At 38.1% G+C, this 26,160-nt stretch overlaps 1 protein-coding gene across 1 annotated transcript in view; it reads left to right on the top strand.

Moving 5' to 3' along the window:
* ADAM9 (ADAM metallopeptidase domain 9) overlaps window positions 1-26,160 on the top strand; it is a 147,531-nt gene that overhangs the window by 66,336 nt on the left and 55,035 nt on the right. Inside the window, exons 12-14 of the mRNA XM_080795903.1 lie at window positions 4,301-4,472; window positions 11,790-11,882; window positions 22,447-22,642. Coding sequence (XP_080652029.1) covers window positions 4,301-4,472; window positions 11,790-11,882; window positions 22,447-22,642 — 461 coding nt within the window. The remainder of the gene's footprint in view (window positions 1-4,300; window positions 4,473-11,789; window positions 11,883-22,446; window positions 22,643-26,160) is intronic.

A 26,160-nucleotide genomic window follows, 5' to 3' on the forward strand; every position in this document is an offset into this window, starting at 1 on the left:
GGCTCAGTGGGTTAAGCCGCTGCCTTTGGCTCAGGTCATGATCTCAGGGTCCTGGGATCGAGTCTCACATCGGGCTCTCTGCTCAGCAGGGAGCCTGCTTCCCTCTCTCTCTCTCTGCCTGCCTCTCTGTCTACTTGTAATCTCTGTCTGTCAAATAAATAAATAAAATATTTAAAAAAAAAAAGAATAACTTGAGAAGAATGATTATGCTATCTTCGGTGGTATTAAATCTTTTTTCAAGGATAGATTTCCCACCTTCAACTTCATATGCTGTGTAGTAAATACTAATTGAATGTTCATTATGAGTTAGGCCTTTTATTAGCTGCAGTTGATATATATAGACACTTGACTTTTTTCCCCAGAGAGCTCAACCATTTGGAGCCAGTTCTGTTTAAAAAGTGGATAATCTAACTTTGTAATATGATTTTTGATATTTTGAAGGTATTTGGTAGGGGCTGGTAGTATTTTTCTCATATAACTGCTCTTAGATTTCTGAAAGTGTGAGGTGTTCCTCCTGGGAGGTACCTTTCTGGAGAAATGGCTTTCTTACCCATAGCCCTCAATGCCAACTAGTTCAGAAAGCCTCCATAATCAGGACACTCTATTTTTAAAAAATAATTAATTAATTTAGAACAGGCAAGAGTGTGAGTGAGCAGGGGAGGGGCAGAGGGATAGGGAGAGAGAATCTCAGGTAGGCTGGGTGCTGAGCACGGAGCCTGTCATGGGGCTCAATCTCATGATGCTGAGATCATGACCTGAACAGAAACCAAGTGTCAGATGCTCAACTGATGAGGTGCCGCAGGGCACTGTTTAAAAATATCTAATTAATTGCCATCATTTAGAGCCCTCTGTTAGGACTTCCTACTCCTTGCCTGTGAGGATTAGGATGGTAATGGTGGAACTGTGTTCTGATTATTTCCAAATTACTCATAGAAAGAATGTTCTAAATGATAATTGCCTTTTTTTTTTTTTTGGCTTTATTCTGGTAGATTGTTTCCATTACTGTCATTCACATCTATCTCCTTTTAATGCAGTTTTAGGAAACTTACCTAGGTGTGAGGAAAGAGATGAGGAGATGCTTTAAATTAATATCCTAGCACCCAGAGGTGATACGTAGAGAATCAGAATACTTTAGTTGCTATTCAAACCAAGTATTAGGAGAAAGATCATCTTTATTACTGTAGGTGCCATCCAGGGATGACTAGGGGAAAAATATCTTCATTGTAGTCCCCAGAGGCTAACTGAAGAGCAATATGGAAATGTTTGTTACTCTCTCCATCAGGTAAAAAACACCAGAAATGCTTCTGATTTTGTTAATCCTTTTCAGTATATTATGGTCAACTCCATTGTGGTGAAACAGATTTTTTTTTAAATGGGTTGCTTTAGGATGAAACATTTTAGACATTGTATTTGTGAGAAAATGTATCCCAACTACTAACTAGGAAACTTATTTAAAAATAATCTGTTTTGAAATGGTAGACTTTATGTAGATTTTTAAAAAAGATTTTATTTATTTATTTATTTGACAGAGAGAGAGAGAGAGAGAGAGAGCAAGAGTGTGTGAGCACACAAGCAGGCGGAGCATCAGACAGGGAGAGGGAGAAGCAGACTCTGCTGAGCAGAGAGTCTGATATGGGGCTTGATCCCAGGACCCTGGGATCATGACCTGAGCTGAAGGCAGACACTTGACTGACTGAATCACCCAGGTGCCCCAACAGAAGTGATAGACCTTATGTAGATTAGAATTAGGGACTCAAGTGTAGAAATATACATATGTCCGCACAGTTTCTGTGGCTATTGGCTTGTTAGTGTATTCTTACAGAAAACATTGAATGTGTACTACATGGCAGACAAGATACTTACCATATATAGCTCAACAATAGCAAATAAAAAGCAGTCACAAACCTTTGTTTAAATGGAAGTCTCCTACCAAATAAATAAATAAATAAATAAATTGAACTCTCCTTTGTTTATTGGGTAATTACTAGCTACTGCTACTCTGGCAGTGTCACCTGATGTCTGTTAGACCCAAACTTCCGTTAGCTCTCCTAAAACCTGCTCTGCCCACAGTCTTCTCCACGTCAGTTAACGGTAACTCCTTCCTTCTTGTAGTTCGGTCCCCAAAATATTGGAGTCATCCTTGACTTCTCTCTTTTTATTAGATTCTTCATCCTAAGGGCTGTTCCTTTAAAACGTATAAATAATCCAGACACTCCTCACTGTTTCCACTGCTGTCATGCTGGTACCTCATCAGCATTTGAGTGGATTTCTGCAAGAACCCTTTGTATGTACTTTCTCCTTAAAATAGGAACCATGGCGATCCAATTAAAGTACAAGTCAAATCATGTTAAAACTCCTGCTCACCACTTTCCGTTGTATCATCGCCCCAAGTTCCTCATTTCCCTCACAGTAGAAAGTCAGAGTCTTACAATGGCCTATTCTCACTGTTGCTGACTGCATCTCTCATTAGTCATTCCTTCCCTGACTCACTTCACTCCAACTCCATTGGCTTCCGTACTGTTCCCTGCACACACAGGGCAGGATTTTACCTTAGGGCTTTCACATGTGCTGTTCCTTCCTGGTGTGCTGTTCTTTTCCCAGATATCCAGTGCTGATTTGGTTATCACAGTGTTTGAAGTACCTGTCCTGACTGCTATCGCTTCCTCCCTCCACCTGCCTGTGTCACCTGCTTCACCTTCTCACTGCTTTTCCCCATGGCACTTATCACCTTTGCATACTCTCCAGTTTACTTACTATGTGTATAGTTTGTCTCACTCACCTACAGAATGCTCTGTAGGGGTGAGGATTTTTGTCTGCTTTGTTCATCATTTTATCCCTCGTACAGGAGAGTGCCTTGTGCATAATAATGTTCAAGAAATACTTGAATGAATGATGTTGTACAAAAGGACTCTTCCTCACAATATCATTAATAGGGATTAGTGAGAAAAAGAATACTGAAAACAAGCCTTTTTTGTTATTGTTAATGGACTTGTGGTAGATCTTTTCTTTGTATGTGAGTCAAAACACTGCCTTTGCCTATTTATTTATTTATTTATTTGGTTACAGACAATTGACCTTTCTTTGTCTGCTGGTCAGTTTGTTAAAATCCTTCAAAACCCCACATTCAAAGACTTTTTTTTCAGCTGGTAGTTAATGGTACCAAAATGTCTAGGCAGACTGCTTTCCATTTCCAAGAGCCTAGAGTCTGCACTATTGACTTCTCTAGAGACTTTGGGCCAGTTAGCAAAGAGTGTAATATGTATATCCAGAACACAATGTGTCACAGAAGGGATCTGTTTCTTAGATTCTGTGGATGTACAAAAGAGCCAACATAGACAGGGATGCTTCCTTAATAACTATAATGCAATACAGTTTTCTTTTCCACTGCTACTCTTGGCACCACTGCTCAAATTGATGAAAGAGAGTCTTTCAGGGCACCAAATTCCCCTGATAAAACTTCAATAGGACTTGGATTTCTCAAAGATCCTTGGTGTATATGAGGGTGTGTTTCTCTGTAATCTTCAAAAGTGAAAATAGTGGGACTCTCTGAATGTATTTTAGAGTTACTGAGTAAACCCATAACTAAAAAAGCAAACAAACAAACCAACCCCGCCAACAACATGTAGAACAAATCAAAGTTGCATTTGTATGCATCTCACATGGATAGCTCATGGTTTGTATAGATCTCACATGGATAGCTCAAGGTGGGCAATTTCTAGAAGCTGTTCTAGCCTTCAGAGTATTAAACATGGGTCTCAGGAATTATCAGAAGGTTTAAACCTCAGACTCTAGCTGAAACTCTGCGCTGTGCAGTTTGCTTCTTGGTGGCTATCATGCATCCCCACTGGAATGCCCATTCACATTATTTTCACGTGGCTCCCTGTATGTGATAGTGAGGGGAACATAACAATGTTACCCTGTAGAGTGAGAAAAGATTGGGGAAACATATAGCTAGTGTCAAATATTTGAGGAACTTTTATTATAGAATGTAAATAAAACTGAATTTTGGATAGGACTAGATAATTTCTAAGGTCTTCTTCTTATGGTTTTATATATTAATGTAATTGATATGTTTGGAAGATATTTTATAATATATTATATTTTATAATATATTATAACCCAAATAGTGAATATTATGTAGTAACTGAAGTAATGTATTATATTTATTCTCATTTCTCTCTATTTTTTGATAGTTTATTTTCTGCCATTTTAAATATTCACTTACTGGTTAAGGTCATGATTTAAAATCTCCGTGAATAATTGCTATGACATAAGATCTTTTTCTTAATGTTTATTGTAGAGGTTCCAGAAACTTTAGCAGTTGCAGTGCAGAGGACTTTGAGAAGTTAACTTTAAATAAAGGAGGAAACTGCCTTCTTAATATTCCAAAGCCTGATGAAGCCTATAGTGCTCCTTTCTGTGGTAATAAATTGGTGGATCCTGGGGAAGAGTGTGACTGTGGTACTCCAAAGGTCAGTTTAATTTTTGATTTTTGCTTTGTAAAATTACTTCAGGATTTGGAAAAAATGGAATAGCTTGCTTTGGGCAACTGGCATAGGAGTTGGCGAAATTTAGTGGCAAATGAGGATTGGTATTTTGCTTGTGGGGACATATTCCTGGGATTGGCCATGTCTTCCTTCCCAGACCATAACTAGTGGTGTCATCTGTTTTGATGTCAGGAAAGCACCGTGTTTATTCTTCCATTTTTTGCTAACTTCTGCCATTTTGGTTATGGTTATTAGGTCATTTATTTACTTTAAAGAACTAATCAGTTTTTCGGTTGGCTCTTCATTTGTAAGCTTTCACTATTGTGGCACTACCATTGCGAAATACTTTTTCAGTTGGACTCATTTTAATAATAAATTGAAGCTGATCCATTTTCCAGAGTCCTTCAGGAACAAAATTCTTGCTACTTAGATGAGCATTCTCTCTTTATTAACCTTCAGTGTTGTGCCTCCTGCTCTCTGTCAGACCTTTATGCACACTTAGCGCCATAAGCCCATGCCCATATTTATTATTATTATTCTGTATCTTACATTCTCCTCTCAAAGTGGCCTGTGTAAAAGTCCTTTACTTCTTGGCCTTCCATTAAATTTTGAAGAAATTTGTTTAGTTTTGTTTAAGCTTTATTATATTCTTAGTGTTTTCCACAAGTACTTCTTGCGGATCTGACTGTATCTTCATGCTCTAGAAGCAGATGACTTCATGCTCTAGAAAGACAGCATGTATTTTATGATGGAATTGTGGCGGGCCTTCATTACACCCTTGCTGAGTGTCAGGGACTTCTGTTAAATGTTCTACGTGGTAAAATCCTTATAATAACCCTAAAAGATGGATATTTTTCGTATTCTCATATCAGATGAGGAAAGTAAGGCCCTAACAAGGTTATGTTTAACTTCTAAATTAATGTTGTAGTGTTTGGGTGACCAGGCTCTTTTCCTTTCCAGGCATTCTCAGATCTTTCTTCTTTAAATATTATATATCTTTTGCTTTCTCCTAACTGTTCACTTCACTACAAAACTTTCTGAAATGGTCTATATTTGCATTTTGAACTTTCACACTATAGAATTACTCTTTAAAAAAGAATATCACTTCTGTCTCAAATACCACAGATTTTGTTTTGGTACAAAAGTTTCAAATAGTAAGTACAAGCAAAGTTCCCCTTTCATACCATTAATTTTTAAACTTCCTTCTGCATTGGTAATCATTCTTAAAAAATTAGTGTGTTTCTTTTTAGACTTTGTGCCTTTTTACACACATATTTAAAATGTACATTTGTAAATCGTTGGGTTTGTCTTAGGATTTTTTTTTTTTGCATAGCAGACTTAATATGTTGTATGCAGAGGTTTTTTTCTTTTTTTGTTTGTTTTCTATTAATATATCTTGGGGATTTTTCCATGTCATTACCTTATGTAGACATAATTTTTTAATCTGATTAGTATTCCCATATAAGGATGTACTGGTATTCCCATATAAGGATATACTATGATTTCTTGAACCATACTCTTATTAATGAACATTTATTGTAGATAGTATTTTTCTGTTGTAAACAGTACATCCTGTGCATATCCAATGTATATATATATATATCGGCAGGTATGCAAGTGTTTCTCTAAGTCAATTACATAAGGGTAGAATTACTGAATTGAAGAGTATGCGTTTTTAAATTTTATTAGAGGCTATGAAATTTCCTACAAAAAGGCTGTGTTAGTTTGCACATCTACCAATAGTTTATGGTGGCATTCGGTGCCCCCTGTAGTATATAGTCTTTCCAGGAAAGAATAATACATGTTTTCTTAAGAAGATATTATTTCAGTTATTAATCTTTTCATATGCTTATAGACTATGTGCCTATTTTTTTCTATGTATTCTCATTTTATGTCCCTTAACAATTTTTCTGTTGTGTCATTCATTCTTTTAAATTGATATTTAGGAGCTCACGTATTATGGGCAAAGTCTGTTGTTTTGTATATGTTTTAATATTTCTCCTCTGTAGCTTATAATTTAGCTTTTAAAAAATTAGTTAACTTTATTTTTTAGGGAAGTTTTAGGGTCACAGAAAGATTGAATGGAAAGTACCAAGAGTTCCCATATACCACCACACATACCACACACACAACCTCCTGTACCCTCCACATCCTGCAGCCCAGTAACATTTGTTACAGTCTATGACTACTTTGACATGTCATTAACACCTAAAGTTTCCATTACGGTTCTCTCTTTTCTTCTCCCAATCTGTGCTTTTTAATTATAATTTTTAATTCATTTCCATTTTGTGTTCTATTACTTTTTTTCTAGTTGACATTTTTTCCCTCTGAGTTCCTTTATTTATTTATTGTTCATTTATTTATATATTTTTAAAGTTTTTATTGAAATTCCAGTTAATATACAATATAATATTAGTGCCAGGTATACAATATAGTGATTCAACACTTCCATGCAATACCCACTGCTCATCAGGCCAAGCATACTCCTTGGTCCCCATCAGTATTTCATCTACCCCCCTCCCCCAACCTCCCTCTGATAACCGTCAGTTTGTTCTCTATAGTTAAGAGTCTGTTTCTTGGTTTGTCTTAGGATTCACTGTTGACATTTAGGTTTTTGTAAGATGTATTTTATTATATTGAAATTTGAAATTTAATTGAGGGAAAATTTATCAGTTTTTTTTTTTTCCCTTAAGATTTTCTGAATTTTATATTTTGGCTTGGCTTATAGTACTCTTATTTCAAGATTGTCATCATAACCCCTCCATAATTTCTGTTAGCATTTTTGTAATTGAAAATTTTATATTAGCTCTTTAGTTGAGGGGGGCCAGGTGGAATAAGCTAAGGCATTAACTTTTATCCATTAATGATGAGTGGTTATAAAACCATTTAAAATTATACTTTTATCATAAACAGAATTCCCATGTATATAATCTGTTTCCTCATTCTTTAATCTTTTATGAAGCCATATGTCTTACACTGTGTTTTTGAAAACAATTTAGGAGCTTTCTTAAAGTATAATTGAATACAGTGTTAAAGAAACCAAATTTGGACTTAGATAATGAAAAGCTTTATTCAGAATAAAGACTATTGTAATAGGGAGAATGCTCTGATCTCAGAAATCTGAAAGCACCTTAAAATCAAATAAGAAGAGGCTTTTCTTTTAAAGGGTCAAGGTGAGGGCAAGCCGGTAAGCAGAATCTTTTAAGAGGAAGCTGGGTAAGCAAGGGGAAATGACCAGTGAGGTCTGATAGAAAAGTGCTCTGCTGTAGTCAGCCGATTTCCACTAAAAGCTGATAGGAGGGAGGGGGTGCCACATTCCACTTTTTCTGTAGGGACAAGCAGAGCTCAGGGGCCTGTAGGAAAGATAGAAGCTTTGCTAAAAGAACTAATAAACTATGTTAGGACAGAGCAAAGGGTAAGAAATGTGTAACTGTGAACACTTGGTCAACAATAAACTGCATATATTTAAAGCATACAGGTTGATGCATTTTTGACATGTGTATACGTGTGTGAAACCATCATTATGATCAAGGTAATAAACACATCATTATTCCAAAAAGTTCTCTGTGACTTTTGGTAACCCTTTCTTTCCATTGCCCACCCTCCCTTGCTTTTTTTTGTTTTTTGTTTTTTTTTTTTAAGATTTTATTTATCCATTTGACAAAGAGAGAGAGAACACAAACTGGGGGAGAAGCAAGCTCCCTGCAGAGCAAGGGGAGCCTGATAGGGGACTCGATCCTAGGACCCCAGGAACATGACCTGAACCGAAGGTAGTCAACTAACCAACTGAGCTGCCCAGGCGCCCTTTGCATTCCTTTTTGTTCTCCCAGCCTCAGGCAATCACTGATCTCCTTTCTGTCATTATATGTTAGTGTGCATTTCCTAGAATTTTGTGTAAGTGGAGTGACTCTTTTGTCTATCTAGCTTCGCTCTGTCTGTTATTTTGGGATTCATCCATGTTGCTACTGTGTCAGTAGTTCATTGCTTTTTATTGCTGTTTATCATTGAATAGTACGGATATGGTACAGTTGGTTTATCTTTTCATCTGTTCATGTACCTTTGGGTTCTTTCCAGTTTTGGGCTATTAACATGTAAAGTTGCTGTATGGGAAGATTCGCATACCAGTCTTCCTATGGACTTATGTTTCCAATTTCTTTTGGGGAAATAGCTAGGAGTGGAATGACTGGGTCATATGTTAAGTGTATAACTTTTCAAGACATTTTCAAACTGTTTTCCAAAGTATTTGTACCATTTTACACCCCTGCTGCCAGCGTATGGGAGTTCTAGTTCTTTCATATCCTTGGTAACCCTTCACATAATCGCTCAGTTTAGCTGTTCTCTTAGGTGTGAAGTGGTACCGCATGGAAGTTGTAATTTGCATTTCCTTAGGGACTAGTGATGTTGGGCCTGTTTTCAGGGGCTCATTTGCCATTTGTAGATCTTTTTTGATGATATGTCTGTTCACCTCTTCTCCACATTTTGAAAATTGGGTAGTTTTCTACTTGAGTTTTGAGAGTTCTTCATATATTCTGGATATAAGTCCGTTATTAGATACGTGATTTGCAGATATTTTCTCCCAGTCTCTAGCTTGTCTTTAATTACCTTAACAGTGTTTTTGGAAGACTAGAAGCTTTACATTTTGATGAAAGCCCATTTTACCAATTTATGCTTTTATGGGCTCTGCTTTTTTGGTATATTTCAAGAATCTTTGTGCAATCTCAAGTTGCAAAGATTTTTTCCTAGAAGCCTTGTAATTTTAGGGTTTACGTTTAGGACTGTGATCCATTTCGACTGAATTATTTTGTATGGTACAAGGTTTAAATTAGAATTTATTTATTTATTTATTTGATGCAGCCAGGGGGGAGGGGCATAAGCAGGGGAAAAGAGAGAGGCAGAGGGAGAGGCAGACTCCCCGCTGAGCAGGGGGCCTGATGCGGGGCTCTATCCCAGGGCCCCGGGATTATGGCCTGAGCTGAAGGCAGACACTTAACTAACTGAGCCACCCAGGCACCCCAGGGTTCATTTATTTTTACATTTTTATTGTGAAATGATTGTCAACTAATGGAAGTTGCAAAAACAGTGCAAAGAGCCCCATGTATCTTCACCCAGTTTGCCCCCAAAGTGACATTGTATGTAGCTTCATGCAGTATAAAAACCAGAACACTGACATTGATGGATTATCTAGATCCAGACTTTATTCAGTTTTCACCACCTTTAACCACATTTGTGTATGCGTAATTTTATCCCATCATTGATTTATGTAAACACCACCTCAGTTAACATAGAGAACTATTCTGTCATCACACAAAAAAACTCTCTGCTGTTACCTTTTTGTATTCATACCCACCCCCAACTCCTGCCCTGGACCCCTTCCCCTGGCTACCTCTACTGTTTTCTAGCTGTAGTGTTGCCACTTCAGTGTTAGATAAATGGAGTCATAAGATATATTCTCTTTTGAGACTGACATTTTTCACTAAATGTGATACCTTTGAGGTCAGTCTAAGTTGTTGTATGTATTAATATTTCATTCCTTTTTCTGAGTATTGTTCCATTGGATGGATTTTACTGCAGAGAACTTGGAATAATATTTATGCTGTTATTTCCACCAGCCTGCCTGGAGTTTGTTTAACCTTTGTCTAACCAAGCAGAGTTTGTTTTTTTCCTAACATTTTGCTATTGGGAAAAAAAAAGCTGCTATGAATTGTATTCCCCTGCTTATCATCAGAGAATTGAAGAAAAATATGGTCTTCACGATTAAAGAGATAAAAAGTTTTAGAGAGAAATGTAAATTATTATAAAGAACCAAATAGAAATTATAGAACTAAGAAGTCCAATAAATGAAAGTTTCACTGGATAGAATTAATAGGAGACTAATACGGCAGAAAAGAGTCAATGAGGGCAATGCCGATCAAAAGAAATAACCCAATCTAAAGAACAAACAGAAAAGTTAAAAAGAAAAATGAACAGAGCATCAGGGACATTTAGGAGATATCAAATAGTCATGTAACTGTTAGTGAAATCTCAGGAGACAACATGAGAGAAAAAATAAAATAATGGCTTAAAATCCCAATTTAGGGAAAAACATTGACTTAAAATTTCAGAACACTAAGTGAACCCATGCCAGAATCATTACAAAGAAAATTTACTTAGGTATACTGTAATCAGAGTGCTGAGATAAAGAAAAAATAATGAAAGAAACCAATAAAAAATGGGAACAAAGATATGAATGGCAGCTGATTCTTTTCCCCCTGAGATGCTAAGGGCCAGAAGACAATAGAACAGCGTGTTTACAGTTCTCATAGAAGAAACTGTCAACCTAGAATTCCATTGTAGGACAAATATTCTTCAAAAATGAAAGAAAGCTTATTTCCTTGGCCCCCTCACATCCCCTCCTCCTTCTGTCCCCTTTCTTACTCTTTCCCTCTCCTTCTCCTCAAACAATTCAGACCTGAAAACATTAGCTGGAACATGGAGGAGGTGTCTCTGTGGGTGGGAGGTTGTGGGATTTGGGGTGTGTGTGTGATGGGGAGACATGGAGGTTTAAAGTGAGGTGAGAGAAGCCAGGCGAGATAAAAAGAATGTTCACATAATGTGAAGACACACCCATTAGAGAAGTCAGACCTTGAGCATGAAGCAAAAGGCATTGATGGATGCTTAATTCTCTGTGATGATTAAAGAAACTGTTATGACTGAATGTATCCTTCTCCCCCAAATTCGTATGTTGAAGCCCTAGCCCCCATTGTAGCTGTATCTACAGATGGGGCCTCTAGGTAAGTAATTAAGGTGAATGCAGTCAGAAGGATGGGCTTCTGATCTGACAGGGTTATTGTTCTTAAGAGAAGAGACCCCAGAGAGCTTGCTTGCTCTCTCTATCAGACCATCCACTCTGAAGAGGAGCCATCTGAGCACACAGCGAGAAGGCAGCTGTGTGCAAAGCTAGGAAGAATGTCCTTGCCAAAACCCGACTTGGCTGGAACTTTTAGTTTGGACCTCTAGCCTGTAGAACTCTGAGATAATAAATTTCTGTTGTTGAAGCCACCAGTCTATGGTATCTTGTTCTGGCAGTTGCAGCAGACAAAGAGGCATTCTCTGTATGATTTCAGTCCTTTGAAAGATGTTGAACTTTCAGTGGTTGTAGCTGAAGAGTCACTGATAACTTCAGAAGGATAGTAAGTGATTTTCCAGAGAGTAACTGCTATAGCCCAGTTAGAAAGAAGATATTAGATCTAAGATAAGACTTTGAGTAATGAAAATTGATGACAATGACTCCTTTCTTTATTGACAATTATTTTCTTTTCACAGGAGTGTGAATCCGACCCTTGTTGTGAAGGAAGTACTTGTAAACTTAAATCATCTGCTGAATGTGCATATGGTGACTGTTGTAAAGACTGTTGGGTAAGTGTCATGAAACCGCTATGAAGGCACACACATGAGCTGTGTCTCTCCACAATGTCAGTTTTATCCAATCCTAAAGCAACGTTAAATCGAAAGCCGGTTCAGGATTCCAAACTCAGTGACAATTCACCATGTGATGAAACTGGGCTTCTTACTCGGCAGCCAGGGCAGGAGAGAAGATAAGCCACACAAGGAACAAGATAACAGAAGGGCGCAGGAAGTGAACGAACCAACTGGAAGTCAGTCTGTGGGTGTGTGGTTGAGATAAGGCCTTGGTTTGCGGGTCAGCTCTCCGCACTCACCGCTTCTGATGTTCAAGCAGGGAAGGCTCTTGCTTCTGTTTGGAGATAATGGAGATCTTTGGGACAGAGCCTTCAGCGGCAGTTAACCATTTTTAGGTGGTCATAGACAAATACTTTGACAGTTTGCTGCCAAAATCCTTCCCTTTTTAAAGGGATTTAATCAGTTTTGGGTCTCTGCAGACCTCCTCTGGTTCTTGGTGATCAGTTTTGGGGGGTCAGCTGTTGTGGGTCCTGGCACTATCTCCTAGCTGCAGTACCTGCATTGCTCTTGTCATTGCTTGACACAGGGCCCTGCTTGACTCGGGAGACTCCATTTTGCTCTCTACGTTCCACCCCATGATTCCTCTTGGCAAATTCTCTAAGGGCCATGCAGGAATCAAATATGTGTTAAAGCAGGATGGCAGTAGTAGTTTGGTAACGTAGCAAAAGGTGTGTTTAGGTTACTTAATCAAGTTTTCAATGGGAATCAAACAAAATCAATTAAATTCAAACCGTATAAGATAAGGAGCACATCAGATCCAAACAAGATAGATACAGTAAAATGAATCAAGCAAACACAAATAAGAACTCCAACTCAGAGTCACATCTAATTGAATAAAGTCAAACAAAAAGAAGATAAAAATCAAAAAAATACATATGGAATCTTCAGTATAGGCTCTTGGTGTATCCAAAAAAGAACAGCGAGGGTATGGAGGGTATGGAGAATCATAGTCTTTCTGTGATTTTTCTTTTCTTTTTAAGAGTAAGAGTGCATAACATTCTAATAGCGTATTTAATAAGATATATAACAAAAGTGGTAACTAAAAGTAATCGAAGAATTTCCTTAATGGATTCCCAAATGTGTAGTGATAATTCCTTCCCATCTTTAGGTGTTTTAAAGGTTTTTAGTCAGACCATGAGTCAAAACAAATCACATGTTTGAAGGAGTTTGCTAACAATTCTAGAAAGGAACATTTATTATGTTTTCTATGTCTTTGTTTAATGCAGTTAAGTTAGTATTAATGACGGCTGAAGCTGCATGAAGGGCCTGTGTAGCACTTTTAAAGTGGGTTAGCTTGTTGGTTAAGGGTTTATGGTCTGCTTTGAGTCCTTCCATGTTTTCATCCAAAAGTTTATCAATTTTGTCAGTTTTAACCCAAGGTATTTCTGTTATTTTAGTATGGTAAGATGTTGGAAGATCTCTGTATGAATATTCTGAGATGTAGGTATCCATTTTGGTAACATTATTATGTTATATTAGTAGCATACAATATTTTAATACATTAATTATTTATGGTGATAGTAGTATCCTTCATTCTAGTATGATTAAAGAATTTAACCTCTGAATAAACATTAGCACAAATTATCCAAGTAAAGTGTCCTATGTTAAAAAACGACTTTTCAGTGGGTACGTTTGTTAAAGGAAAAAGATTAGCATTGATTTCCAATTCATGCCAGGTATAGTATATGTTATGAGATCATTGAAATACCATTTCTTTGGGTAATGAATATCCATCTATCCATAGGGTTGTACATGCTGCCAGAGTGCAGTATTACCTTGTATTTGTTGTGGCACAGCATATGAGTCATATGCTAGTAGGCTTTGACCTCCTAATAGTCTTAACAATGAAAGTTTATATTGCCCTGTATTGTCACAACCTGATGGTCTCAAGAGGTCTAACTGTAAAAGAGATTCAGTCTAATTACAAGAATACATTTTTCCTGTTACTGTAATGTTTCTAATATCATTCCATGCTCTCTCAAGAAGGTTATTGATTCTTTAGCAACTAATTTTTAATTGTTCATTCAAATAAGAATTTCTCAGGTTAAGTAAATTTTGTTGCAGGACCTGAATCTTATGGTCGCTATTACACTTAAATTCCAGTTGGTATACATGATAATCACACATAGTTCTATGGACAATAGAATGTAATTCTTTAAATGCTGAGAAAAATTTGGAACCTAAGTTTTCTACTGCATTGTGTAAGGGGTTCACATATTTTTTGAATGCATATAATTCTTGCTTAACTTTGGATTTCTTCTTCCTGAATTGCTGAGATAATAAAGTTAGAGATGATGCCTAATCCTACCAGGAATTGTAAAGGTTTTCTAAGTCTAATTTTGTCAATGGGTAGTAGGTCAGGTAATGCATGGATGGTCGTTAGCTATATAAATCAGTATAGATGAGTCAATTCTAGTTACATTCTTACAGTTAGGGTGCTGTACTGACCACATATGTTCTACCCATTGTGCATCTGATGGTTAGATGAATGAGAAGTATTGTTGCATACCTGGATTGTCCTCCCAAGTTTTAAGTGTCAAATCTAGATCCTTTTCAGGAGATTCTGGGAGATCTGGTGTGGTTGAGTCTGGTAATTGTCTCTCTCTCCTCTCCTAATGTAAAAAACCCTTATTCTTTTAGTGATGGTGTATTTAGCTATTTTTCTACACCGTGGTTGGGTCCCGTTACCAAGGTGGCAATTTCTGTTGTGGCAGTAAGTGAAGTATCTGGTTAGTTCAGCAAGACAGAGAATTGGGAGAATATTGATAATTATAAGTAATATTTTGCCCAGCAGCGTCATTAGCGGAAAACTAGATCAACACTGGATTTTTGTGTTCTAATTGATAATGTAATGTGCGTGTATCAGACTTGTCTTATAATGAAAAGTACAAAGTAATAACCAGGGGCATAAAAATATATATCAGTTTTTTTTTTTTAAAGATTTTATTTATTTATTTGACAGAGATCACAAGTAGGCAGAGAGGCAGGCAGAGAGAGGGGGAAGCAGGCTCCCTGCTGAGCAGAGAGCCTGATGTGGGGCTCCATTCCAGAACCCTGAGATCATGACCTGAGCCGAAGGCAGAGGCTTAACCCACGGAGCCACCCAGGCGCCCCTAAAGATTTTTTTTTTTCTGATCTGTAGTGAAAAGCCCTTCTAGTATGTAATTTTTCTTCAGGTATTCTAAGGTATGTCCATAGGAGAAAGGTCCTGGATTTTCTTAAGTTGCAACTGTCCTTTAGCCCCTGTAGTCCAAGAAATGTTTCTGTGCTAAGTGTGTCTATTGTTACCTCCCTTTTTTCTGTGTCTGGGGCAGGGTTGTTTAACATCTTATGAGGACCATCTTTTTATAATCTGTCTCTCTGATTTAGCAAAAAGCAAGCTATATCCAGGCCTTGTTAAAAACTTCCTTATTTCTCTTATCAATCATAATTCTCTTTTTAATAATCCATTAAATCTCTCTGTATATCCAGCAGCTATAGGATTGTGGGCTAGATGGTAATTCCATTGTAAGTCCCATAGATCACAGAGCTTTTTAACTAAGGTGGCTGCGAAGTGAGTTCCCTGATCACTTTCTACTGTTACTGGTGCTGCAGAGTGAGCTGCCCATGACTCTAGAGCTCTTAGTGTTGCATGAGCTGATGGGCTAGAGGCAGCCAGAGCTATCCCTAATCCTGTATATGTGTCTACCATGGTCATGGTATAGATCTGTTGATAGCTGTGATTTCAAGATCCTATAAAGTCTATTTGTATTGTAAAATTAAATGTGGTAGGCTTGTAGGTATGTATTTGTTGATGCAGTGTACCTGTGTTTATGTATCCTCTGTTTACATGTGATGCATTCTTTTAATGTTCTTTTTATTTCTTGCCAAGTAGCTTTAAGATTTCTTTCAGTGAACCATTTATATAAGGCGCGTGTTCCTATATATGCTTTCTATGTACTTCCATAATTGTATGTGGAGTTATTAGTATTTCTGTTATTTCCTTATCTCTGTGATACTGGTTTCCTGTCTTTTTAAATTTCAGTTGGTGTTACTTTGAGTACCTCCCATTTTCCATCCCTATCTCTTTGTAACATTACTGGTGGCAATGTGTGTCTCCATCCTTTCTTATCTCTTTTTAATTTTAATTTTAAACCTTCCTTTGTTTCTATTGCCTTAATGTCTCTTGTCAATGCATCAGCCTCATATTTTGATACCTCTGTGTTGACTTTTTAATGTGCTGACACTCGTGTAACAAATTTTTTTTTTTTTTTTTTTTTTAAAGATTTTATTTATTTATTTGTCAGAGAGAGAGAGAGAGAGAGAGAGCACAGGCAGACAGAGTGGCAGAGGGAGAAGCAGGCTCCCCGCGGAGCAAGGAGCCCGATGTGGGACTCGATCCCAGGACGCTGGGATCATGACCTGAGCCGAAGGCAGCCGCTTAACCAACTGAGCCACCCAGGCGTCCCTCGTGTAACAAATTTTAATTTTCTCTGAAGCTATGTATAATTCTTCCCAATATTCTCTTGACCATATGTCTTTGGCATTTGTTTTAGAATCATTTCTTTGCCATTTTCCTGACCATAGGACTACTGCCCATGAGTCAGTAAAAATATATATGGTGCTTTGATTCTCCTTTAATGATTTTCTTACAGCCAATACTATTGCAATTAATTCTACATGTTGTGCACGTTGAGTCCTACCTTTCTCCCTGAGTATCAGATTGTCCCGGGGTCTCTGTGCTACAGCTGTCTGTTGTTCTTCCAGAGACTGTGGAGGCTGATGTCTCTGTAAACCAGGCATTTGATAGACGTTTTGGACCAGGGTGGGTCCTGTTTCCCTATGTTTCGAGTATGGATTTGCCTGCCCTTCCCTTGGAATAAATTCTGGCAAGTCTGTTTCCTTCTTATGTATCTCCTCGGTGTGGAATCCTGGTTGACTCTGGAAAGAGGTCTCTTGGATATACCATTTCCAAGTTAGCAGTTTTGAATCAATTTGGATACCTGTCCATTCTTCTGGGCTCAGTTTTACCCAGTGGAGCAAAGGTGTATGACTTGACACTGTTATTTTTTGATTTCCCGTTAGAGGTTCTATATTTTTTAAAGCTTCATATAGCTACCATGTATGTTTTTCAAATATGGAATATTTGTGTTCTGAATACGGGAACTTTGTGGTCCAAAATCCGGAACTTTGTGGTCCAAAATCCTACTGGTAGAAAATTAGGTTTGTGTTCCTTCTTTGTGCACAAGGACCATGTACCATATTCTCTGCTTACCAGTATTTCTTTTTTAATGGTTCTCCTACTGCTGGAGAGTATATTGTTTGAAATGTCTTAACAAAATCCCTTAATGTATCTAAAGCCTGTTGTTTTGCTCATTCAAAATCGGTGCCTTTTTAGTTATTTTGTAAATAGGTTTTAAGATTATATTAAGGTATGGTAGATGCTATCTCCAATATCCCAATGAGCCTTTAACTCTCCGTGCCTCTGTTTTATCTTTAGGTGGTCCTGTTGCTTGTATTTTATCTATTACCTTATCTAGCATTTTCCTTCCTTCAGAAGACCATTGAATTCTTAGAAATTTGCAAAGAGTGTCTGGGCCTGATATTTTTTCATTGTTAATAGTCCATCCCTTTTCCCTTAAATCCTGTATTAACTTTTCCTTTTCTTGTCTTAATTGCTCCTTATTTTTTGTTGTTATGTCATCATAGACTGTTACTAGAGATTTGTACACTGATTGCTCTATATGAATGGACAGTATAGTATGTGCTATACTGGGCTCTTTAAATATCCTCGTAGCAACCTTACAAATTGATATTGTTTGCCTTCCCATGAGACTGTGGTATATTCCTGGCTTTCTCCTATAATAGGTATTGCAAAAACCATGTCTGACATTATAGTCACATAATATTTTCCATTGTAACTAGTTATCTTTTAAATTACTTCTTCTGTGTCAGGTAATGCTCCCATTGATTTTGGTGATACTTTATTTAGATTTCTATAATCTGTTGTTAGCCTATGTTGTCTACTAGGTTTTAACACTGGACATGTGGGACTATTAAAACTGGATGACATTCCTGGAGTAATTGTATTCTCTTTTAATAATTCCATTATCTTTTCTGTTATTTCCTTATATACCCTTTTTAATGGGTATTGTTTAGTAAATGATTCCCTATGGGGTCTGGGGAGTTCCATGCTAAGCATATATTCTTATTTTTATTTCTTTTTAATGGCATCCATTCCTCATATAATTTTGGAATTAAATCCATTCCTATAATATTTTCTAGCTGCAGGGCTCTCACAAAAGTATGTCTCATAGGTTCTGTTCTTACATTAATACTTCTGTTTCTATGGATATTCCCTGGATTATTTTTCCTCCTGATTCTTCAGTATTTATAGTTTTTCCTTTATTAGGTCTTTCTCTCTTTAATAATGGTATTTGGGATCCTGTACCTACCAAAAATGTGTCTGTTCTTATTTCCTTTCCTATTTTTAATGCTAATTGCTTATGTGGCCTATTATCCCTGGATTTGGTGGCCTTCCAGTCCATTCTGAGGTCCTCTAGTTTTTTATGAAGAACATTTTATTAAATCTATCTTGTTCCCTTTGCTGGTATTCTTGCTCCTCTTTTAATGGTTTCAGTGAAATGTTTCTTTATCCTCCTCTTCTGTCTCGATTTTTGTATCCATTTCTATTATTTTCCGTATTTCTTGGCTCTCTGTTTCTATACTAATTTCTGTTCCATGTGACTTCTTGTTGATATTTTCTTTGATTTCTTTCTGAATATCCTTGAATATATTCGCTATTCCCTCTTTTTTTGATGACTCAGATAATTTTGTGTCCTCTATCTATCAAATGGTCTGCTTGTTGTGTTTGCAGATGTTTGTGCTTGTTGTGTTGCAGCTTGTTGTGTTTGCACAGTATTATTAAATGTGAACCTTCTGGTGTGGTCTGTCTCTTTCAGCAGATGATTGCATGTGTGTTCATTTTGTGAGTAGTTCAGGTGCCCTTGAGGGCTTAGATACATCCCACTCATGTGATTGCTGTTTCCTGAGCTGTCAGTGTTATCTTATGTGTGCCTGATAATCTGCATGTATTTATTACATCTTGCATGGTATGGCATCCTGCTAGGACATTCATAAATGACATCTTTACGTTTTCCGGGGCTCCTAACAGCAGTGCTCTTTTAATCTCATTAGTGCCTGGCACCTCAAAGGGTGTGGTGACTCTTCCCTGAGTGTCATAGATCAGAGCTGGAGTAACCAATTGGAGGCAATGCAATTGAGCCTGCTCTAAGTCAGTCCAGTTTCATTTATCTCCAAATTTTGTGGGATCTAGAAAAGAGTTTACTTTTCTTCATGCCAAAGCAATCCCATCCCAGAGGAATAGAATTTTGGTGGTTTATTTCTCCTTCATTTCCTTGGTTTAAAGAGGGGTTTTCAGCTGAAGAAGATACCTGAGGCATCTCTGCCCTGATAATGCTTTTGTATTTGCCCCATTATCCCATATATGAAGCATCCAGTCTGTATCAGATACATGTTTTTGACAAAAATCTGTTCTAATCTTTTGAGGTGAAGCATGACTGTATTCTCTGTCCTCTGCTATTTCCACAGGTTTTCCTTGTCCATTACTGTAACCTGATACTTTCTTCCTGGTAATTATAGGTCTGCTGTGATAATTTATCCTCCCTCCTGCCCCCCTGCCCCACAGTCATCATAGTCTCCTGGATCCTCAGGATGGGTGTCCTGGGGTCCTAAGGGTTTATTGTCCTTTAAATTTTAAATTATTCATTGATTTGGCCTGCCTTATTACTTAATTAGCTAGCTCTTTGCCCTTTGTCTGTCCTGGCCTAACTGCGAGATGGTTTTTATCAGTAAGATGGAACCTCTGCAGTGGGCGCCTGAGACACTAAGGGCTTTACATTTTTAGAATCCTTCAGACCCATGACTGCATCTCCTGGGGTCCTAGTTGTGAGCTTCTTTCTAACTTCTAACTCTATGGAGTTCCACAGGTCTTCTATACAAAGTATGGTGTCAGGCCTCTGGGCCCTTTTCACCGTCCTTTTTAGGCTTTTATCTAGTGCACACATCTTTCTTCCTTTTTTGTAACCTAGCAGCTGCTATATACAATTTCTTAACTATGTAAAGCTCTAGTTCCCACTTAATACCCTAGGATATTTGTACAGATTTTTCCATAATTTTTGTTCACAACTTTCTGCCAAGTTATAGATTAATTTGGCCAGTAGCGGCATATATCTTTGCAGTACGTACAAATGGTTTCATTTTTCTTAGCCCTCCAAGTGCCTTTCTGAGGCAGTGTCCCTTGGTCTCAGCTTTGGCTAGTTCCGCCTGGTGCCTGACAGACAAAGGTGTAACTCCAGACGAGCTTTGACTGCTGACTGCTCCCTGCATAGAGCCGGTCTTGCTTTCACCTGCCTGGGCCAATACCTTAGGATTTCACTCTCAGTGAGACTCTGGGGAAGTCTATATTCACATAAATTTATTGCCCAGTTCATTATTTTTAGTTCAGCTATAGTCAAATTCAAGCAAGACTTTAGGAGTCTTTTCTGATTCTTCTAAATTTTCTAACACATGATGAGTCAATGACATTGAATCCTTCCAACTACACGAGTTGTGTCTTTCCACAATGTCAGCTTTATTCAGTCATAAGCAAAGTTAAATCACAATTAGAAACCAGGTTCAGGATTCCAAACTCAGTGACAGTTCACCATGTGATGAAACTGGGCTCCTTACAAAGCACCCAGAGCAAGAGAGAAGACAAGGCACACAACAAACAAGGTAACAGAAGGGCGCAGGAAGTGAAGGAACCATGGACGTGTGGTTGAGACAAGGCCTCCGTCTGGTCTGGGTCAGCTCTCTGCACTCACTGCTTCCGATGTTCAAGTGGTGAAGGCTCTCCGTTCTATTTGGAGATTAATCAGGCAGAGCCTTCCGCGGCAAGGTCTGAAGAGTCTGACGGTTTGCTGCCAAAATCCTTCCCTTTAAAGAGATTTAATCAGTTTTGGGTCTCTGCAGACCTCTTCTGGTTATTCTTGTTATCAGTTCTGGTGGGGTCAGCTGACAGGTGTCCCGGGTGATATCTCCTAGGGGCAGTACCTGAACTACTTGTGTCATTGCTTGACACAGAGCCCTGCTTGACGCAAGAGACTCCATTTTACTCTCTACAGTAAGGAATTCCTCCCTATTTGGAAAAAAGTAGAAAAAGGACAAATATGGATATATTAAAATTCATGTTTTCTGATTTTAAGAGAGCACTATTCGTCTTACATGATTTTATGAAAAATTTTATGCCACTTGTTTGTAATTTTGAATTATATTCTTTTATAACACGTGGTCTTATGAGACTTTTATTCTAAGGAGAAACTTTTTTTTTCTGATTTAAAGAGTGATCTGGGGCACCTGGGTGGCTCAGTGGGTTTGGTGTCTGACTCTTGATCTCAGCTCAGGTCTTGATTTTGGGGTCATGAGTTCAAGCCCTGTGTTGGGCTCCACGCTGGGCATGGAGTCTACTTAAAAAAAAAAAAAGTAATCTGTGTTTTTTAATAAATAATTTAACAGTACCAAAGTATAGGAAGTACACAGTGAAAGATGCTCTATCATTTTACCCTCCTCAGGTAGCCATTGTTGATAATTTGTTAACTTTACATACTCTTTTCGCATACAAATGTGAATACGTGTGTATATGTATTGTGTATAAGTGTGTGAACACAGATACACTTATTTTTACTACCTGCTTTTTTCAGTAAGGTACCATAGACTTTATTCATATAGTTCTACATGGTTATGTAGTTAATACTGTTTTATGTGGCTATACTGTAATTTCTTTATTGAGTCAACTAATGACGGCTGTTTAGGTTGCTTCTAATTTTTGTTTATAAGTGGAATTGTTGGGATAGAGTATACATGTTAAAAATCTTGACACATATTATATACCTTCCACAAATGTACCAGTCTATACTTCTATCATCAGGGTAATCAAATGCTTGCTGTGCTGACATTGGTTGCTAGCAAGTGTTATAATCCTGGTTAGTCTGATGGGCATAAAGGGCCTTTTTTTTTTTTTTAAAAGATTTTATTTATTTATTTGAGAGACAAAGAGCATGAACAGGTGTGGGGTAGAGGGACAGAGGGAGAGGAAGAAGCAGACTCCCCGCTGAGCAGGGAACCCGATGTGAAACTCAGTCCCAGGACCCTAGGATCATGAACTGAGCTGAAGGCAAATGCTTAACTGACTGAGCCACCCAGGTACCCCAGGTGTGAAGTGCTTTTAAAGTTTTAATTTGCATTTCTTTTGGTTATCATGAGGTTATATTTTTTTCATTTTCTGTATTTCATGGCTTTTATGAGTTGCCTGTTATCAGACTTCGTTCATATTTACTATTGGTTTTCTAATATTTTGTTGTTGTTAGAACTTTTTATAGATATAAATACTGTGGCTTCAGATTTGATTAATTTGTGGAGATTGTCCTGATATTCCTGTTTAATTTGAATTTTATTACCCTAGTTCCTTCCAGGTGGTACTTTATGCCGAGGAAAAACCAATGAATGTGATGTTCCAGAATACTGCAATGGTTCTTCTCAGTTCTGTCAGCCAGATGTTTTTATTCAGAATGGATATCCTTGCCAGAATAACAAAGCCTATTGTTACAATGGCATGTGCCAATATTACGATGCTCAGTGTCAAGTCATCTTTGGCTCAAGTAAGACATTTTAATTGTAATTGTAATTGGTTGTTTTGATTTTGTGCTTCAGTTTTTGTTAAAAATGGAAAGACAACATTATTGATAAAATTTCAGTTCTCCTGTTTTCTCTCTCCTGTTATATATCCCTCCTTCCTTCTTCATGACCAGTCCTGTTCATGAATTTGATATGTGCAAATTCAGTTGATGGTTTTTGCTTTTCATTCCCTCTCTTTTTATCACTTTTCTATTCTGTATATATAAACAGAATAAATATGTATTTACTTAGTATCATGTTCTAGTTTTAATAATTTCATATAAATAGTATGGGTATATATACATATGGGTCTGCTATTTTCATTGCTCACTCAAAATGTTTTTGATACATTTGATTAAAATATCAATATATTAAAATATCAAAATACATTCAGATCACAGTACATTAGAGTATTTCATTATGTAAATGGAATCCATTCTCGTACTGATGGATATTTAGGATGTTTGAAAGTTTCCTGTTTTCTCTATTTAAAGTTTTCAATTTTATCAAAGTTATATGTACATATAAAGAGCCAGATTTTTAAAAATAAGGTTTTATGAAAAAGTGTGCTTCCACCTAATAGCCCCATTCACTGGGGCAACCACTTTTCACTTTTTCTAGCTGCTTATTCTGTTATTTGCTTCAGGGCTTTAGATAATCTCTTGGTAATGCCATTTTTTGATTTTTCCATTCTAGGTATTAACCATTTAATTTCTCACTATGGAAGATGAGGATTTAAAATTCTTTCCTTCTTTTAACCCTTGTCAACTGCCATCATATTCTTGGTCTTTTTCCATTCTTCATTCTTTTACTGTGGATTATTATGATTTTAGTTAAAGCTCTGCCAATTGATGTGATACTGTGATTTATAATTAGAAAAATATATTTGATCTTCGTCCAGTTCCTGGCATCAAGCTTTTGAAACTTTTGGAATTTCCTAAGTGATGAAAGCTATAAATGTTTCTTTTGTTATGTTAATGAAGTGACATTTGGAAAGCTCCTAGGTAACCCAAGGGTGGGGGCTGGTTGCCCAGGGAACCAACCAGTGTGATTAGAGAGTTGGAACTTTCAGTTCTCTGACCTCTAGGAAGGGGAGAGGGGCTAGAGATTGAGTTAATCACTAATGGCCTGTGGTTTAATCTACCATACCTATGCAATGAAGCCTCCATAACACCCCAAAGGGATAGGGTTCTGAGAGCTTCCAGCTTGGTGAACAAGTGGATATTCTGGGAAAGTTGTGCTTGGAGAAGGTATGGAAGTTTCAAGCCCCTTTCCTCATACCTTCCCCTATGTATTTCTTCCATCTGGCTATTCCTGAGTTATATCCCTTTACAAAAATTAGTAATCTAGTAAGTAAAAATGTTTCTCAGTTCTGTGGGCTGCTCTAGCAAATTAATTGGACCCAGAAAGTCAGTTGTGGGGACTTCTGATTACAAATACATTTATAACAAAAAGGAAGAAATATTCATGACAATTGAAGTCCTAGTTTCTATAACTGGTCATGTGGTCATAGCTGGTAGGTTTAACAACTTTCTTCATTATCCATTCCATATATCCTTTGTCTTCACCAAGCACATCAGTAGGTCGTAGTTTTTAACCTGTAGAGCGACCCAAACTTTCATTCTTGAAGGCTCTGGGCTGCGCAACCTGAATTGGGTTGCTGTAGCTTTCCATTGGTCTCAGTCACAGGGCATAATAATATTAAGAGTCACCCTATGGGGTCTCCTGTATTCCATGGAGTTTCTCCCTTATCTCCGTTGTGTGGTAGCAGTCCAGTGCTACTTTGGCACAATGGAGTAGTAGACTACTTTCCTACCTGGTAGTAAAGTTCGGGCAGCACAATAACTCCCTTCTTTGTTCATTCAGAAGTATGAGAAGTGTAAAATGGTTGGGTTTAAGTCTTTTTTTTTTTTTCCCTTAAGATTTTATTTATTTATTTGACGGAGAGAGAGATCACAAGACGGGGAATATAAGCAGGGGGAGTGGGCAGAGGAAGAAGCAGGCTTCCTGCCAAGCAGGGAGCCTGATGTGGGGCTTGATCCCAGGACCCTGGCATCAAGACCTGAGCCAAAGGCAGATGCTTAACAACTGCGCCACCCAGGCACCCTGGGTTTAAGTCTTAACATCTAGTTCAGTAGAATCATTGTTGTGTTTCCTGATGGAAGCATTCCTCTTGGAACTAAGACCTCTAGGCTAGCAGTAACATAAGGTGGTAGGAACAGGAAGCAAAAATTCCGCTAGAGGGTCACTAGGAGAAAGAGTGGTGCCGCTTCCACTTCTACCTCATGATTTCTGGACCAGTGGGGCCTGATGTAACAACTTACCTTTCACTTTTGAAAGGAACTATAGATATATCCCACACCACCAGCCCCTAGAAATTTCAGAGGTAGAAGACCCCTGGATTTTTTCTCAGATTTGCTTTCCACCTCTGACATGCATTTTGTCTTACTGATTGATCTACAGTGTTGCTACTTCTTGCTCACTAGGTTCAGTCAGAATAATGTCATCCATGGAATGGATGAAATTATCTTTCTTCTACAAGATAAGAAAAAGTCGATCAAGATCCCCCCAAACTAACTTATGGTGTAGGGCTGGAGAGTTGCTGTACCCCTGAGAGAGGACCGTGGAGGTGTGTTGCTGGCCCCGCCAGCTGAAAGCAAACTGCATCTGGTGATCATTAGCAGCTGGGGTGGAGACAACAGTACCTGCCAGGTCAGCAGCTGCGTCCCGGGTGCCAGGAGATCCGTGAATGTGCTCAAGCAATAGAACCAGAGTAGCTACAGCAGCAGTTACCTCCCCAGCTGCTTAAGCTTCTGATAATCCACTTTTGTTCTCCAAGATCTGTCTTCTGCACAGGCCAGATAGCATAGTTGACCTGGATTATCTTTTCAGTCCTTAATGGTGGTATTGACTTTGCAGTGGTTCCTGGATTGTGGTATTTATTCCTTTTGGTTTGCTATTTTCCTAGGTAGTAGCAGTTCTGGTGACTTCCAGTTGGCCTTTCCTGCCATAATGGCCCTGACTCCACAGGTCAGGGAGCCAGTGTGGGGATTCTGCTAGTTGCTGATCGTGTCTGTTCCAGTCGTGCATGTTGGAACTGGGGAAATAAGCCCAGGATGGGTTTGGGACCCAGTGGGCCCCCTGTGAGTGAGGAGGACCTGAGCTGAAGCTCCATTGATAGTTGACCTCCATAGCTCCCTACTTGACTGGTAGACCACCATGATGTTTTGGGTCTTCTGGATTCAGTGTCAGTTCAGAGCCAGTGTCCAGTAGTTCCTGAGAGGTCTGATGATTTTCGTTTTGCACAATGCCCGGTTACCCTGGTATACGGCCATAGATCCTGTTGGGGAAGGATAGGAGAAAGAGTAAGAGTATACATTTTTGGCAGTGAATCAAGTGTCTACCTGAAGAGGACCAGTCCTCCCGTTCATGTAGGGGGTTCTGGGTGTGTAAGAAGGCTCAAGTTTGGCAGTTGATGGAGGGCCTATTACACTGTTTTCCT

Source organism: Martes martes, assembly GCF_963455335.1.
Source record: "Martes martes genome assembly, chromosome: 2".
NCBI classification, from domain to species: Eukaryota; Metazoa; Chordata; class Mammalia; order Carnivora; family Mustelidae; genus Martes; species Martes martes.